We start from the raw sequence: 16,581 nt of genomic DNA, 5'->3' as shown, positions 1-16,581 counted from the left end.
CACACACGCACACACACACACACACACACACACACACACACACACACACACACACATTCATGCCGAGCAATTGCTAAAACTCAGGCTTAGAAAATAAATGTCCCATACATGCATTCAATACATCTCATACACATCTATGGGGATCTTGTACTGCATCTGCTTTCCAATGTAGGTAGCACCTTAATATTCATTCAAGTTTGATCTCTAAAACCATTTCCTAAATTGAAATAGAATTAAATAGAATATTTTCACAGACTAGGCATCTTTCGGGATTGGGTTATTCTGTTAATTTAATAATGATTTAAATGCATGAATTGGTTCAAGGATATCTCAAATCTGACAGGTATTACATAAGTGAAAAGATCCATAAAGAGGGTGTGTATGATTAACCAAAGGTGGGGGTTGTTCCCTCCTCAACATCCATTTCCCAAGAGAGAAGAGAACAGCCCCACAGCAAAGTGTCAGTCTACCGTATGTCAGCAGCGATCAAACAACCGCAGGGCCTGCGGGACAATTTTTTTTACAATATCACTTGAATTATCATCTGCACAAGTTGAGACATCTCAGAATGCAGGTGAACTATACCATACTGTATACCAGCTGTGTTGTAGATAGTACAGCTGGTCCACTCAATTCATTGTCCTGTCTCCCTTGATTGCATTGGAACATGACTGATCCTGTAATATTAGGAGATCAACCATTTTTTTTTCATATTAATGAACATTTATACAGCACCTTCAGTAAGTATTCCCCCCCTGGACTTTTCCCACATTTTGCTGTGTTAAAACCTGACTTTAAAATAGATCTAATAGATTCAATAGATAGTTTTTTATCAATTGATTTACATATTAATGAAAATGTATACAGCACCTTCAGTAAGTATTCCCCCCCTGGACTTTTCCCACATTTTGCTGTGTTAAAACCTGACTTTAAAATAGATCTAATAGATTCAATAGATAGTTTTTTATCAATTGATTTACATATTAATGAAAATGTATACAGCACCTTCAGTAAGTATTCCCCCCCTGGACTTTTCCCACATTTTGCTGTGTTAAAACCTGACTTTAAAATAGATCTAATAGATTCAATAGATTGTTTTTATCAATTGATTTACATATTAATGAAAAGTTATACAGTACCTTCAGTAAGTATTCTCCCCTGGACACATTTTGCTGTGTTAAAATTTGACTTTAAAATAGATCAAACAGGATGGTCAAACAGAACAATCTCTTTGGCTTCACTTGGCCTATATCAGAGCCCTACAGAATATGGACCATATAATAGTTCTATGAGGTTGTCGAATTCCATGATGTAATCTTCATAGCGTGCTTGAGAGATTCAGAAATAGTAAAAAAATAGTGAAATAAAGTTGAGATGGTGCAACAGACCATGTTTGCGCCATGGAGAAACACACTCAGGGGCCAATACTAACTGGCATGGTTGACTAGGGAAAATAATACATAAAGGAGGAAGGTGAGGGAGAACCATAATCATTGGTGAGGTGTCTACTGTACATAGAAAGACAAGTTTTGATACCACTGAGCAGAAAGTACAGTGGATTACCGCCACAGCACTGGTCATGACTGGTAGTGCTCCTGGCAAAAGAAATGAAACCATGCAAAGTGTGGTGTCACATACAAGGAGGGAGGGAGAGAGAGAGAGAGAGAGAGAGAGAGAGAGAGAGAGAGAGAGAGAGAGAGACAGAGAGAGAGAGAGAGAGAGAGAGAGAGAGAGAGAGAGAGAGAGACCCACACCACAAGATGACTAATGAGTTATATAAACTAATGCAGAAACATGATGAATAACTGCATTAATGACGAGTGGCAGAGGGGTTTAGGAAGAAAGGCAGGTTAGCAAGGGATTAGCTAGTAGAAGAGCCTCAGAACCAAGGGTGCTGTCACATACAAAAGAGAATTGGAATCACATACGTACATACTATTCTAGAATCACTGCTGTCACTACCATACCACCAATAGTTTAGAAGTGCCTCAGGGCCAAGGGTGTCACTTACAAGATGGAAAGATGTATAGAGAAAGAGAAAGGGAAGGAGAGACAGGGAACATTCAAGTGTGAGAGAATTTTTCTTTTAAACAAATTATCCCGAAGTAGATCATCAATGGTTATAGACACTAGGCCTGCTGCTTCTGCACAGCCCACTGCTGATGTGGCTCAGTTGGTAGAGCATGGCGCTAACAACGATTGGTTGTTGCTTTGATTCCCGCTGGGACCATATATACTGAAATGTATGCACTCGCTGCAATGTGAGTGGCACTGCTGGTTCAACCTGATATTCTGGTTGATCCTATGTGGCGAGGTGTATTGTGTTCAGTAAGGTGTGGGCTGCAGGTTATTGCAACGCTTACTGTGTCTCACACTCTCTCGTCCTCACCCACTGTCTTTCAGCATTTCAACATGTTTCTTATAATCAGTCTAACTCTCTCTATCTATCTCTCTCTCTCTCCTTCTCTGGCTCATCCTCTAGATCAGATGGAATGGGGTGAAGAGGTCATGCAAACTGCACTTTCAGGAGAAGAGGAGAATGGGATCAGGAGTCAGCACTACAGTGAGTTAGCTAACCTTTGATATCATAATGTATACATTTTTACAGTTACATTTTTGACATTTTGCAGACGCCTTTATTCAAAGCGACTTACAACAAGTACATTTGTCTAAAGTAAGTGAATCATCTGTACATCAGTGTTCATAAGAAAAACAAATCTATGCTAGGACCAGGGGCCATTGGCAGTCACAATACTAGAAGAAGGAAGGATTATTATTTATTTATTTTTATTATTTACAGTAGAGAAACTGTACAGGGGGTAGTGGGGATGCAGAGGTCTTTAGGAGGGACAGTTAAGATGTAGCCTGAAGAGATGGGTCTTTAGTCTACGGCGGAAGATGGGTACTGACTCTGCAGTCCTGACAGCAGTGGGAAGTTCGTTCCACCACTGGGGCACCAGTACAGTGAAAAGCTGTGACCGAATAGCACGACCACTGCATCCTCGTAGAGTACACTACAAGGCATTACAATTTAACCTATGACAGTGAACAAAACAATGATAAAATGTTCTGATTTCGTATGTACTGTTATATGACCACAACAACGAGGAGATGTTGATAATAATAACTCTTATACTGACACAAATCTAAATGTGTACAGTGTATTTTATGAGGTTGTTCATAAGATGAACATACTGTAAATGATATCATCCCCCTTTGTCACCAGGTCCAGTATGTGTTGTCTTGGCAGTGGGCCAGCGGCTGGGGCTTGGCATGGCTGGAGGGTACCTCCTGGGCACCGTGATGATGGAGGCGGTGCTTACTCTAGCGTTGGAGTCATGGGCTCCTCTGTTGACTCTGGTGGAAGATCAGGACAAGGGGATGAGGTCAGATGTTGCAGCCTACGTGGCTGCCATGGGGCTGACGGTGGTGATGCTCTCCTCTCTGATGGGGACAGCCCTGGGTGAGGAGGTCAGTCAGATGTTGAAGAGGAGTAAAGACACAAGGTGGGAAATAGTACTGGCCACATTTGGCCTGGTGGCTCTGTTGACCATCACAGTGTCAGGGGCGACCATGGGAACCCTCATAGAGAGAATGGTGTCCACTAATGGCTTTTCAAGACCTCTCACCGACCAGCTCCTGCTCGCGCTGGTTATTTGCATCCTGGTGTGGTCGATAAACAGCGTCATCCCAGGTGTCAGGGAGTTGTACCTGTTTCCCTGGATGTTGTTTTACATACCCATCACAGCACTGTGTTCAGGTCTTTTGGGACTAGCTTTGGACTGTGGCACTGAAGGAATCCTTTTTCTTTTCATCCTGCTTCTGATGCTGTACCTATTGTTTGCAGGACTTGTACATATTGCTGTGCCACCATTTCTGTTATTGTCTTCTATGTTAATGACCATATATCTTCTGAATCCCAAGGCAGAATTAATACTCTACTTCTCCTTGGAGTCCCCAGACACAAGCTCTGTTATGATAGAGGGTATCCTTATGGGAGTGCTAACAGCTCTCCTGTGGGAGGCAGCCGTAGGTGTGATGATGCTCTCCCACCATGCTTGTGGTCAAACAGGTAAAATCTCTCTGGGTGCCTGGGTTGCTGGATTTGTAGTGCTAATAGCCATCCAGAAGAACTCACCCCGTCTGGGGACAGGGGGCTCTCTGGGGGCTCTCATGGGGGCAGCAGGGGCAGCAGGGGTGTCTCTGTCTGCAGCAGGAATGGCAGGGAGTAGATTTGGACAAGTTGCGGCAGCACTGGGAGCAGCAGTAGGAGCTAACCTGTCAGTCACAGCACAGGATGGGATGTTTGGAACATGTCTGGCACTGAGTGTTGCTCTGATACCAGGGTTTCTGTCCACTTTCAGAGTGCGGTTTGAGAGAGGGAAATCTTGGACTTAATTAACAGTATGAAGCTATGAAATGTGTATAAAATAGTTGCACTGTGTAGGGCTGATTATCCTAACTTGAGATCTATATATGTGTTCTGACTTTTAATAAACATGTATTCATGTCAATGGAAGAAAGTTTGATTCATTCATGTATTGTACAGAATGTTGATATGGAATAATATAACTGTTCAGCAAAAAATGGCCAAAAGGAAACACTTGACTCAGACTATCTTGTCTCATTTCATGTGTTTCATCATCATGTGTTCATCATCATCATGCATCATCAGCACAGGAACTGAAAGCAATCGAAGCAGATACAGTATACAAAGAGAGAGAGAGAGCGCCACAGACCAAGACAAAAAGACTGTTACATACTAAAAGGGTCTGGAAAGTCGACATTAAATGGTTCCAATTGTGTTTCGTGTCAAAGTTGAGGATAATTTTAAACCATCAAAATATTAACCCAAAAATAACGTCAATATGATAAAACACAGCTTCTTCTTCTCATACCTTTTTGGTGCTTATTATAAGTATGCAAGTCCCCAAATAACAAAATTACAAGGCAATGAGACAATTGACTTGAGGCATTTTTTTGAGAATAATCCTACCATAATCAGTGATCATTCTCACCAGTGTTGGCACAAGTCAATTCATGTCAACTTTTAATTTGACAGATGGCTGGGTTTTAAAATATTATAACATAGAATTACCATTTGTACCCCATATGCATCATATCTGCCTTTCCTGCGACTAGGTTCAGTGAGAGTTGTTGGAGCAGTATGTCTGGGACTGGTGTTGGGAACAGCAGGGGGGCTTCTCCTGGAAACTGGGACAATGGGTATGGTGAATATACTGGAGCATGTGACCAGAAGCCCAGCATTCAAACACCAGCTGGTACTGGACCATGATATGTCATATGCAGTTGCAACATTAATGGCAGTAATAGGTTCGATCATTGCTGTCTTCAAGGGTGGGGCTGCTGCTTGGGGAAGCTTTATATGTGGTAGTGATCAGAAGGGCAGGAGAGGAGGCCAGAGGAAGAGCCTTGGCTGCTGCAATATTAGTGTCTCTGGTGGGTATAACTGTATCTGGAGCTGCCCTTAGAATCATCACAGGCACATGTATATCAGCTGTAGATGTTCTTAACCTTTTGGTACTACTACCCCCAATAGCAGCAGAGCCATGGTATAGGTAGGTAAGATAGGTAAGGATTACATCTGCTCCTCCCTCCCTCCGACCCTGGACCCACTGCAGTTCGCATATAGACCAAACAGATCTACAGACGATGCAGTTTCCCAGGTCCTCCACACCACTCTCTCCCACCTGGACAGGCAGAAGGGGGGCTATGTGAGAATGCTGTTTATAGACTATAGCTCAGCGTTCAACACCATAGTCCCCACCAGACTGGCTGATAAGATGATTGGTCTAGGACTGAACATTCCCCTGTGTGCCTGGATCCTGGACTTTCTGACGGCCAGGCCACAGGTGGTCAGGGTGGGTAGACATACCTCCAGCTCACTCACACTGAGCACAGGGTCCCCCCAGGGCTGTGTCCTTAGTCCCCTCCTCTACTCCCTGTACACCCACGACTGTGTGGCTAAGTCCAGCGAAAACTCCATCATCAAGTTTGCGGACGACACGGTCGTGGTGGGGCTGATCTCAGATAACAATGAGAAAGGCTACCTGGACGAGGTGGCGGACCTGTCACTCTGGTGTCAGGAGAACAGTCTCATCCTGAATGTCTCCAAGACAAAAGAGCTGATTGTGGACTTCAGGAGAGCACAACAACTAAGGGCCTACACACCGCTGGACATCGGAGGGACTGCTGTGGACAGGGTGAGCAGTTTTAAATACCTGGGAGTCCACATCTCAGAAGACCTGACCTGGACTACCCACATCAGTTCTCTGGTGGGAAAGGCAAGGCAGCGCCTGTTCCATCTCAGGCAACTGAGGAAATTCAGAGTCTCCCGGAGGATCCTTCAGTCCTTCTACTCTGGAGCTGTGGAGAGCATCCTGGCTGGCAACATCACCGTCTGGTACGGTAACAGCACGGCCCAGGACAGGCGAACTCTGCAAAGGGTGGTACGCCTGGCAGAAAAGACCATGGGAGCTCCAACCCCCCCTCTCCATGTCCTGTACACCAGGAGGTGTAGGACCAGAGCATACAGGATTATGAAGGACCCTCACCACCCGAAACATGGACTGTTCCAGCCGCTGCCGTCAGGAAAACGCCTCCGCTGTCATGCAGCAAAAACAGAGAGGCTAAGACTGAGTTTCTTCCCCCATGCCATCAGAATTGTCAACGATGACCCCACCAGTGCCCCCCTCAAGTCACTCACACATGCACTGTCATTCTAACACATATGCACACACATAATCATCCATCTGCTATTTATATTGCTTACTGGCTATACTGTTCATATTGTTTATACTGTTTATACTGTATATTTTTTAGTACTTCTATTTTTATTTTATTGTATTTTAAAACTTATTGTGTTGTTGCACTACTCTGTGGCACTGTCACTTTTGCATTTCACTGTATACTTGTATGCACGTGACAAATAAAGAAATCTTGAATCTTGAGGTAGCTCTGGGGGTCCGGGATTGGGGCGTTTCTGTCTGTTGCAGGACAGTATGTGTCTTGAGTATTTCTAGCATTGTGTGCTGCTGAGATTCCTCTTGCAGTTGCCTGGTATTATTAGAGTGAACTACTGTAAATACTTGAAAGATGTGCTCAGAGATGTAAATAACTTATATTAGTTTGTAGTCAGCTTGGAAGTCACATTTGGTTGTACTTGTGTTTGTATTGAAATATCATTAATTTTCCATATTATTATTGAATCACATTAATGGGTGAATGAACACAGGTCAGTCATATAAGATTTAATCTTGGTTGAGTTGATGAGGAACTTTTGTGAGAATAATGTAACATACATGCATCCCAATCAAATGTATCCAGTCTCAATCCCATTTCATGAATACATCTTAAGTCTTATTCTTTTTCAAAGAAAAATCAATAAGCCAGTGATCTTCACTCCTGGTCCTGGAGCTTTTGTCCCAGCCTAATGCTATCACACCTGATTCAACTGATCTTCAAAACACTGATTAGATGTGTTTTACTGTTAAGCTTGGACTGTTAAGCTCTCTGCAGCATGCAAAGAAGTGGAGCCAATGGCCTCTAGAGGGCAATGTTATACAAAATAAAAACGACCTACTCAGGACACCATAGCCCACTGATGATTTTCAAACAACCATCATTGTCATGCCATGGAAACCTCTTTCAGTGACCTCTACCACCACAAACACATACCAGTACACATGTTTGGGAAAGGCAGCTTGAGTTTCCCAATGAAGCAAAATTATTTGTGAAGGAAAACTTAGAAGAGATGAGATGCCTGCATGTGCAGTACTATAATATTGAGCAGTTGGTCTTGGCAGGGACATTGGCATTGGGCACAACGCCAGCTGTTAAGGTGTAACCCTAACCACTGGGACCCTGAGGGGTGATGCAGGATTGGACGAGGTCACCACGAGGGTGGAGATGTGGATGACCTGACTTCTAGATAGGAAGAGGGTCATCAAACACACTTTCCCACCCCACCCAGCGATACAGACACACAGAGGTCCACCCATCAGTGTTGTTGTCTAAGCCAGACAAGGGTAATACAACACTACTGTCACTTCTTCCTTATAGAAGAGTCTTCATAATGAAACACATCAAGGTATTTTCTTTATGCAGTGGACAAGTGGAATATGTTTATTGACATGGGGGAGTGACAACTGTACTAGACTCATAGGAGAGAGCTGTGAGTTTACAGGGTTGAGACTCTTCTTCGGCCATTGTTAGGATAGTCTCCAGGCACTTGTGAAAACCACATTTTCCATTTTGCTTTCACACAGTTTGCTGAGCGTCGTTGCCCTGTGAATAATCAACCGTAAATCCTCAGGGTTGTTTATGAGCTATTTCTTCACAACTCAGCTTGATGCTTCATTCATGCCATTATCAGCTGTGCTGCATTCCATTAAGGAGAGGGGTTTAAAACAATTAGATCAGGTTTCTGAGATGGTCGTATTCCACAAACCTCGTACTGTAGAAATATCTATCTATCAGTACCCACTTCCAAAGATAGTAAAAGAAAATTAAGGGATTAAGCATACAATATGGTTTTAACAATGGATTTAATTGCATTATCAGGTATAATTCTATCAAAACATATATTATATACAGTACATTTTGTAAGAATATAGGCTATGCTTAGGCTCAGGCATGCACCCCTCTCACAGATAGTACAAGGTCCAGTAAGTCTTCTGACCAGAGTAAAAGCAGAAATACAATACGTAAGCATACATTTCTTTGTTTCACAAATTGAATGCACTTTGTACAATGCCTTCATCATCATTAATGGTTGAATAATACAAAAAAAACGATGTCAAGACACAGTCTCAGGGGAGGGAAGCTACAATTTCTTTCGTCTTTAGTCCGTGCTCACCACACGCTGGGCAGAGGGGCATCAAAGACCAATCGTTTACAGTATTTTTGTCTAATACTTGATTTAACTCTCAGACATATGTCTGGCTCGTCATGGGCAATGGTAAGGATCGTCATTGTCAAGGGAGAGGGGTTGTTGCCGATGGACCCTTAATGCCAGGAAACAGACAATGCCGGGAAACAAATCCCATACATGTTGGGCGTCGCCACCCATTGTGTCCAGTCCCCGACCCCAATCTTCCCATACACTCTGACTCACTTGGCCATATCTCCTCATCATGCCCACCCTCCTTCTACCCGCATCTCTGCATTCTACACCCTCACCACACCTCCGCCCTACACTGGGAAGCTGAGCAGAGGGCCCTCGTCACAGGTCAAGAAGCCTGATACCATACTCAATACACAAAAACACATTCAAGAAATGGAAAGCTGCCAGTTTAAGGAATACATCTGTGGTAACTTATAGAAACATAGTCAGGGTGTCCTTTGAAGAGTTTCATTCCAAAACGCTATATTCCAAAACAGTATATCCATATCCAACATTTTTGGACATGTTACATTTATCATGAACATTTGTATTAATCAAGATTGATTACAATTTCAAGAATATGATTAGTATGTAAGCAAATAAGTTAACATAGCACTTGTGCTTTATATTGTATCGGAAAAGGTTTTTATGTCATGACAGCAATGATTTTATAGAAGAGAAAGCTCATTTTTTAAAAAGGTGGACATAGCGTTTTGCAACAAAACCCTTAATTTATAGACATGAAGGATTCCTCTGGAGATCTTTGGGATAACTACAGTAAATGGAGTGCATTGCTGGACATCAACTTAATCTGAATGTCCAGCAATGCAAGACATGCATTCTCAACCAGAATATAGAAATTTCACAAACAAAATGGCTTCGTCGTCATCTTGGCAAGCTTTGGAGCTTTTGTCATCCTTTGGACAAATAAACAAAAAGTGCTGAAGGAGATCCAAGGATATCCAAAACACTTTTTTAGACACATTACCATCTAATAATTGCTGCCTAGGCTCAGATCTGGAACAGAATGTAGATTCTCAAGGAAAAGTTTGTCAAAAAGGACATGGAATATCTGAGATGATGAGTCAAAGTATGTAGGACCACCATTTTGAATATTCTATTTCTGTATGTACAGGTCTGTAGTTTGGAACACACAGCATCATACATCACTATTCACCTGCTTTAGTTGAGGAGCTTAAGGAATGAGGGAGTAAGAGGCGATATATTTGTATTATACCTGAGGACATTGACATGACATCACACACACACACAAAAAAACATTTTTCTAAACCAAGCGGGGGCAACACTGTATATTTGCCAAATCCTATGATCCTTAGATACCCATGTGGTTTTTGATCTTTAGTAGTGCATCCACAGTGGTCCAATGTGTAAGGTGGTATGAGAGGGCTTCACAGAACTATGAGTGAAGCCAATCATGTCAAAGGGAGGGGGGACATGCAGCCTTCTATAAGATAGTCTTATTGGTGAGTTGACAGTCCAATAAGGTTGTCCTAATGGCCACAGTCTGAAATCCTCAGGAGAGAGGGAAAGCAAAGATGGAAGTAAGGTGTGGTGGAAGCAGGCCAATCCACGACCCGTATCAAGAGCTGCTATCTCCATTCTTGGTCTTGAGCACCACAAGGACCACCATGACAGGGATCAAGCAGATGGGGGTCATCACCAGGGCAAAGACGATGCCAGGTGGGGGATCACTCAGAGCCTCGTCGGGACAGTTTCGGAAGAACATGGAGTGGATGTCCACAAAAGTGTGCTGCATCAGTGGGTTGGGCCACGGTATCAGCAGACACTCTGCCATCTCCTCCGTACAAAGGGTGAAGCTGTTGTACAGGCTGCAATACAAAAGAGGTCAGCAGTTATTGCTCTGAACTAATTGCTCTTACAGTGCCTCAACATATTATTTGCTAATAATTATCTAAAATACTTTAGGCTGAAATGTAATTTGTGATTGTACAAAGCAAATGGTACTGGAGAACTATTAATAAATCTACATCATAATAAACAGGTTACATAATAAATTGACTGACCTCCGCACATTGTTCCAGATGCACCAATCGGTGTTGTTTAATGAGTCCATAGCTTGTACAAAAGGTGCATAGCACCTTATCTGAAACAGGTTGGAATAGCACTCCATCCTTGAGGAAAACATGTCATCACAAATCTCACAATAGTTACCACAGATAGCAGTCTTATTCCCGCAACCTGTGTGCAAACATGGGAGACAGAGACAGAGACAGAGACAGAGACAGACAGACAGACAGACAGACAGACAGACAGACAGACAGACAGACAGACAGACAGACAGACAGACAGACAGACAGACAGACAGACAGACAGACAGACAGACAGACAGACAGACAGACAGAGAGAGAGAAGAGGGGGGGGGGGGGTATAATGAGAAGTTATTACTTTTATCAACTTCTGATTATTCAGTGGATCTACAGATCTACAGGAGAGAAACAAAGACTGGTGACATAATTAACTAATCATTAACGATGATATTTGGCCTATAATGATTTCCAAGTTTAGAAAGAATCTTTTGAAGAAAAAACCTACCTAATGTTCTGGTAAAGTTGGTCTCTCCGTGACTGACATCTAAGAGGAGAAAATGACACTTTTACACAAACAATTTACTTTTTTACCAGATTATTTTCAAAAATATATATTTTAGTTCAGTTGAAACAGATAATGATTGGTCTCTCAGGTAGAATCTAATGATGATATTTCACATTATGAAATATCACAACCATATTAATTCAATTAACAAAGTATCCTCAGCTATCCTACTGATGACTGCTGCCGCGCATCATGTTATCAACTCAATCGGTGTTTCCAACAACGCGAGACACGCGTTTTCAAGGCGAGCCCAGACACTCACCAGAGAGAACGGAGAGGAACACCCCAAAGAAACCAAGCGCTCCCTTCATATCAGAGAGAGTGAACACAGGAGTCTCCCCCGCCGATGACCATCTAGAGTGAGCCCGAACTTCTTACACAGAGCACTGCGAGGCATAACAGGAAACTCAACAGGGTGGAAGCTAGACACAGTGTAACCCTCGGTTACCAGATGTCAGATCAGTGTTACCCGCGGTTACCAGATGTTCCTCAAGGTTTTGTCTGTCTGCCCCGCGTCTTGGCAGCAAAGCTCTTCCCCTCTCCAACGCGCATAAGAATTGTCTTGCCTTTTAAAGGGGTGGAGGCTTTAAAGATTGTCCTCTCCTCTCTCCCAAATAAAGGGGAGCACACCCAAGCTGGGCTGGACTCACATCTGAAAACCCTTTACTCTTTCACTCTTGTTCTGCTTTTTTGTCTCAATTTCTCACAGTCGAAGGCCTGGCCGACTCACAGCTTGTGATTTATTTGCCTTTAGGGCTGCCTCTGCCAAATAGGAAACATAAGTAAACATTTAGGGCCAGAGCGTTTAGGAGTGGATGTAATCATGACTATGCACTGGTGTGCTATGCAGGCGGCCGTGGATTCATATCTGGGTTAATTTGATCAGATCTGGAAGATGTTATCAGAGTCAGCCAGCTGTTTTTAAAGACCCACTCTCTCTCTTCGACAGGCTTAAGATCCAAACCCAGGACTCACTAGGACCTCTGCCTTTACAAGGCACACAATAGGACAGCCAGGGAACATGGGTGGACTCTTGCCTCTTTATGTAATACCCTGAGCCATGTGGTGCTCATGCATGAGTGTGTTACATCTGGTGGCTAGTTTCTCACTGTCTCACACTGCCTTTCAAAGACAATCCATTAGGCCTCCTATAAAACTATGATTAAAGCCTCAAGCACCTTATCTGAGAAGCCGTTTTAATGATTGAGGATGAAGAAATGTCTTTTAAGGACAAAGATATGAATCTATGTGCTGCACAATTTCCATATGTGGGTCGGTTGGGCCCCTAAAACATCTGTTTGCTGAGCAATGTTTTTGATTTATAAATGACATCAGGAAATGTGTCTTTTCAGCAGAGGAGGAGCTCAGAGTTGGGGGAGTTGGTGGGGGGGTGGGGGGGAGGGGGAAGAGAAAAAGGAAGGCACAGAGTGAGGAACAGTGAAGGGGGCCTGCTCCAAAAGTTCCAGTTGTTTCACAACTCTGAGTTCATGCGTTGATCACAGCCATCGCATGGGGTGAATGACGAACAAATACAGGAAATACAGCCAGATGGGGGGCCTGCTAGTAACAAGGTTTCAGTTAACCTTTGACTCCAAACAATTACAGGCCTTGTGTCCGCTCCTGCTGACCCCACACTGTTGGGGACCTCCCCCACAGGTTTGTCTTGGCTTCACATGGTAGCAGAGTCCCATGGATCTTGGCAGAATGTTGGATTTCTGTTGTCTTTTTCTCTGCAAGAGGTTGGCCTGTTCTGAACCAATGTGTTTACAGTATTCGTCCAAGAGAGACCCCCATGGATTTAAGTATCATTTCACATCAAAGCTTAGCACGTTGGAGACGACGATGGACGTTAACATTAGTTTAGAAAGATCAAATTAATGTGGTGTTGCACCTTTACAAATGTTTCAGACGTAATATATTCATGATGGTTAAGATTGTGAAATACCAATATTGTGAAATACCTTTTTGAATATTGCCTAATAAGGTTGAAAAGGTTTGAAAGTTAATCTGTGGACTTACGATTTTCTTGGTTGACTCCATACGTTATTAAGTCAGGCCCTGGAGAGAAACCTAGTTAGTCAAGGTATTTCTTCTTCACAACACAAATTTAACAAAACAAAATCATAGTCATTTTGTTGTGATTATAACTTTTAGATTGTCTTCCCTATTGTCATTCATGAGTTGTAGGGGGACCATGAGAAGAGCAGTTTATACCTGGTGTGATAGGGTAATTTTCCATAAGGCCAGAAGCCATAGTGCATGCTGCTGCAGGAGAGACAAAACAGGGCAGATGTAGTTACAGAGGAGGTCAGCACAGCATTGCAGAAGTGTATAGGGTAGGACACACACACACACACACACACACACACACTGTCACACACACACACACACACACACACACACACACACACACACACACACACACACACACATAAACACCAATACACAAACACCAAGAACACACACACACAATCACAATCAAACACACACACAGAGAAGGGGAGAGATAAAGGGAGACAGAACACTGATCAGGGGCAGAGAGTACATCCTCCCTTTGTCCTCTGAATATGGCCTGAGGCGGTCTGGACATTTTAGTATAATGGTTTCATTTCCAGTTTAAATGGTTTCATTTAGTCTTTAAATAACTTGCTTTGTTTTCCTCTTGGCAGGACCACAAAATCTGTTCCTTAGACATGTCATTGTGACATTAGATGTGTTCTGTACTTATCTACATTAGTGGTGACAACAAATTAGCCTACAGTAAATGAGGCAATAGCCAGCTTCTAACATTTTCAGAAGACTAAACCCAATCCACCATAACATTCTCATTCCAATATTCAACAAAGATTGCAACATGAAGAAATACTTCACAAATCAGAATCACTTTGTGTCCCTTAAACAAGGGTCTAACTTGAGGTATAAACCTAAGTCATGAGACCAGCAAATCTCATTCTACAGCCCCTCATTCATCACTGGGAGTTCCTTAAGCATTCCACTTCAGAGGTGAGAGAGGGGACACGTAAAAAACCTCCTTCTCTTACTAATCCAACATGATCCATACCCATGGAACCTATTGATATAGATACACATTGTTCTATAAATTATTAACTTACCCCAGAGGAGGAGCAACAGAAAACACCAAGACGAAGAAGAAGACATGGGAGACGAATTAGCGGTGTTCATTTTGCCTGACACTGCTCTGTCCCTCTTCCCTGGTGGACACAGATTACATATCTCAACCTTTCTGCAGGAAGGCTCTATAAAACAACAGGAAGCTCTCATTTCCTAGGATGGGCGGCTTTGGGCGGATTCCCAACATTGGACAGAAAGCCCATGATAAGGGGAGAGCTACTGTAGTCTACCATCCATCAGATATCTCTCTCTCTCTCTATCTCTCTCTCTTTCTCTCTCCCCCTCTCTCCCTCTCTCTCTCTCCCTCTCTCCCTGCCCTGAAACAAGAATACAGTGAGGTCTTCAGTTGTCAAAAAGGTGTAGCTAAGCCCACCGCTAAAGTGAGAAACAGTTTCTATTCATACATATAATGTGAAGTGGCAAAACTGTTAAAGAGGTGTTTCACAGCATTTGAGTGTTTCACAAGATTTGAGACCACATGGACTGGATTGAATATATTCAACATGTTCTCTTTGACAATACATAGACTAACTGTCGATATAACTTGTGATTTTCCTTTGTTGTGTCTCAAGGCAAAGCTCCTTGTGGGGAACAGATGTAAGATCATTTTGTTTGTTGGGAAACTTTTAATAAGTTAACACTAACTGTGAAGAGTACAGATGTCTGATATGCTCTTACTTTGCTGTCTCTGTCAGCACAGGGGTCTTTTCCTGGCAGAAGAGAGAAATGTGTACTGTATGTTCTGTGAGGTCATCAGTGATGACAAAGCTATCCCCCAAGCAGTGGTTCCTAGGAATGTCTCTCCCTGACTATTGACGCAGGGCTGCAGTAGTACTGGGGAAGGCTGCTAGGCCCTCCAATATACGCACAGAGAATGATGCATTCATACACGTCATTGATCCACTTTCTTGCCTCAGCTGGGCCTTGGACTGGGCTTGGGAACTCTGAGCCAAAATTGCTTCCACATTTCAATTCAGATCAATGAGATGTGTATTCAACTGACTGAATAAACCCCCCAAAGTTTAAGAGCTTGAGGATATTTGCATGTAAGTTGAGAGTTAAGTTGGATCTGTGTTGTACCAGCCAGGGATAATGCAACACATGTCATCTATATTATTGGTTCCAGTGTACATTTTTGCAATGAATTCATGATTTTGTTCTGCTCCGTCTCTATTGCTTATATGGCTGGTACCAAAATGTAAATGGGAGGATCAAATACACATTAGATAAGGTGTTGAAGAGTGCCTACCTCAATTCCAGTAAGACTGACTAATAAACATGTCATGTATTTCTCCTGCTGCACTGTGAGTCTTTTGAATTGATCTCCCAACTCTTGACATGCAGTACAGAGGTTTCAGCACATCTGAAGAAACCAAAACTCCCCCTCAGGTTCCAAGATCAACACATGCAGTTTACATAGCACATAATTAAAAACCTTCCGCTGATAAGGCCTCCCTCGCCAGCCTATCTTCCTGCTCGTGTTTGCTTTTGTTTTACAGTCCAGTATAAACACGGCACGGCCCATATCAAACACCAGTGTGGACGTGCCAGAGTAGGAAGAGAGAGGGCAAAGCAAAACACAACAGCTTCCACACTGTATCACTAGGTAACACACTGAGAGCAATTGTCTCCACGCAGCCTCAGAATAAGTGATAAGGACGACACAGAACATTGGATATTGCAGTGTAGGTGAGCAGTATCTATAGTGCTGAATCTGAATCAAGGATCAATAATCAGTGATTACTGCCAGGTACAGTATGCATGTGTGATTCACAAAATAGCAAAGACTGGGAAAAACTGGACACAGTTTGGTGATTATTCCTGCATTCACTGTCACTCTTTCAATTTGGTCTGGCTTGAAGAAGAAGAAGAAGAAGAAGAAGAAGAAGAAGAAGAAAAAGAAGATGAAA

The 16,581-nt window shown here is 42.9% G+C and overlaps 2 protein-coding genes across 2 annotated transcripts; one reads left to right on the top strand and one right to left on the bottom strand.

Moving 5' to 3' along the window:
• Positions 1-2,394: 2,394 nt before the first annotated feature.
• LOC310809687 (uncharacterized protein) lies at positions 2,395-4,570 on the top strand. Its single transcript, XM_083677085.1, has 2 exons — positions 2,395-2,563; positions 3,227-4,570. Exons 1-2 carry the CDS (start codon positions 2,413-2,415, stop codon positions 4,396-4,398), a joined length of 1,323 nt encoding a protein of 440 aa, XP_083533211.1. The 5' UTR covers positions 2,395-2,412; the 3' UTR covers positions 4,399-4,570.
• Positions 4,571-8,550: 3,980 nt separating this feature from the next.
• ramp2 (receptor (G protein-coupled) activity modifying protein 2) lies at positions 8,551-14,748 on the bottom strand. Its single transcript, XM_083677370.1, has 6 exons — positions 14,653-14,748; positions 13,754-13,804; positions 13,559-13,597; positions 11,480-11,518; positions 10,951-11,125; positions 8,551-10,755 (listed from the first exon to the last, which is right to left on the bottom strand). The coding sequence occupies exons 1-6, from the start codon at positions 14,720-14,722 to the stop codon at positions 10,506-10,508; spliced, it is 624 nt and encodes a 207-aa protein (XP_083533496.1). The 5' UTR covers positions 14,723-14,748; the 3' UTR covers positions 8,551-10,505.
• Positions 14,749-16,581: the final 1,833 nt, after the last annotated feature.

Source organism: Argentina silus (genome assembly GCF_951799395.1).
Source record: "Argentina silus genome assembly, chromosome: 9".
NCBI lineage: Eukaryota > Metazoa > Chordata > Actinopteri > Argentiniformes > Argentinidae > Argentina > Argentina silus.
Note: the sequence above shows the minus strand (reverse complement) of the source record. Positions and strands in the feature narration are given on the sequence as shown.

Coding starts and splice junctions, on each gene's coding strand:
- LOC310809687 (XM_083677085.1), top strand. CDS start 2,413: ATGTTTCTTATAATCAGTCTAACTCTCTCTATCTATCTCTCTCTCTCT. Junction 2,564..3,226: donor GATCAGGAGTCAGCACTACA/GTGAGTTAGCTA, acceptor CTTTGTCACCAG/GTCCAGTATGTGTTGTCTTG.
- ramp2 (XM_083677370.1), bottom strand. CDS start 14,722: ATGAACACCGCTAATTCGTCTCCCATGTCTTCTTCTTCGTCTTGGTGT. Junction 13,598..13,753: donor AAATTACCCTATCACACCAG/GTATAAACTGCT, acceptor GTTTCTCTCCAG/GGCCTGACTTAATAACGTAT. Junction 11,126..11,479: donor CAACTTTACCAGAACATTAG/GTAGGTTTTTTC, acceptor GTTTGCACACAG/GTTGCGGGAATAAGACTGCT.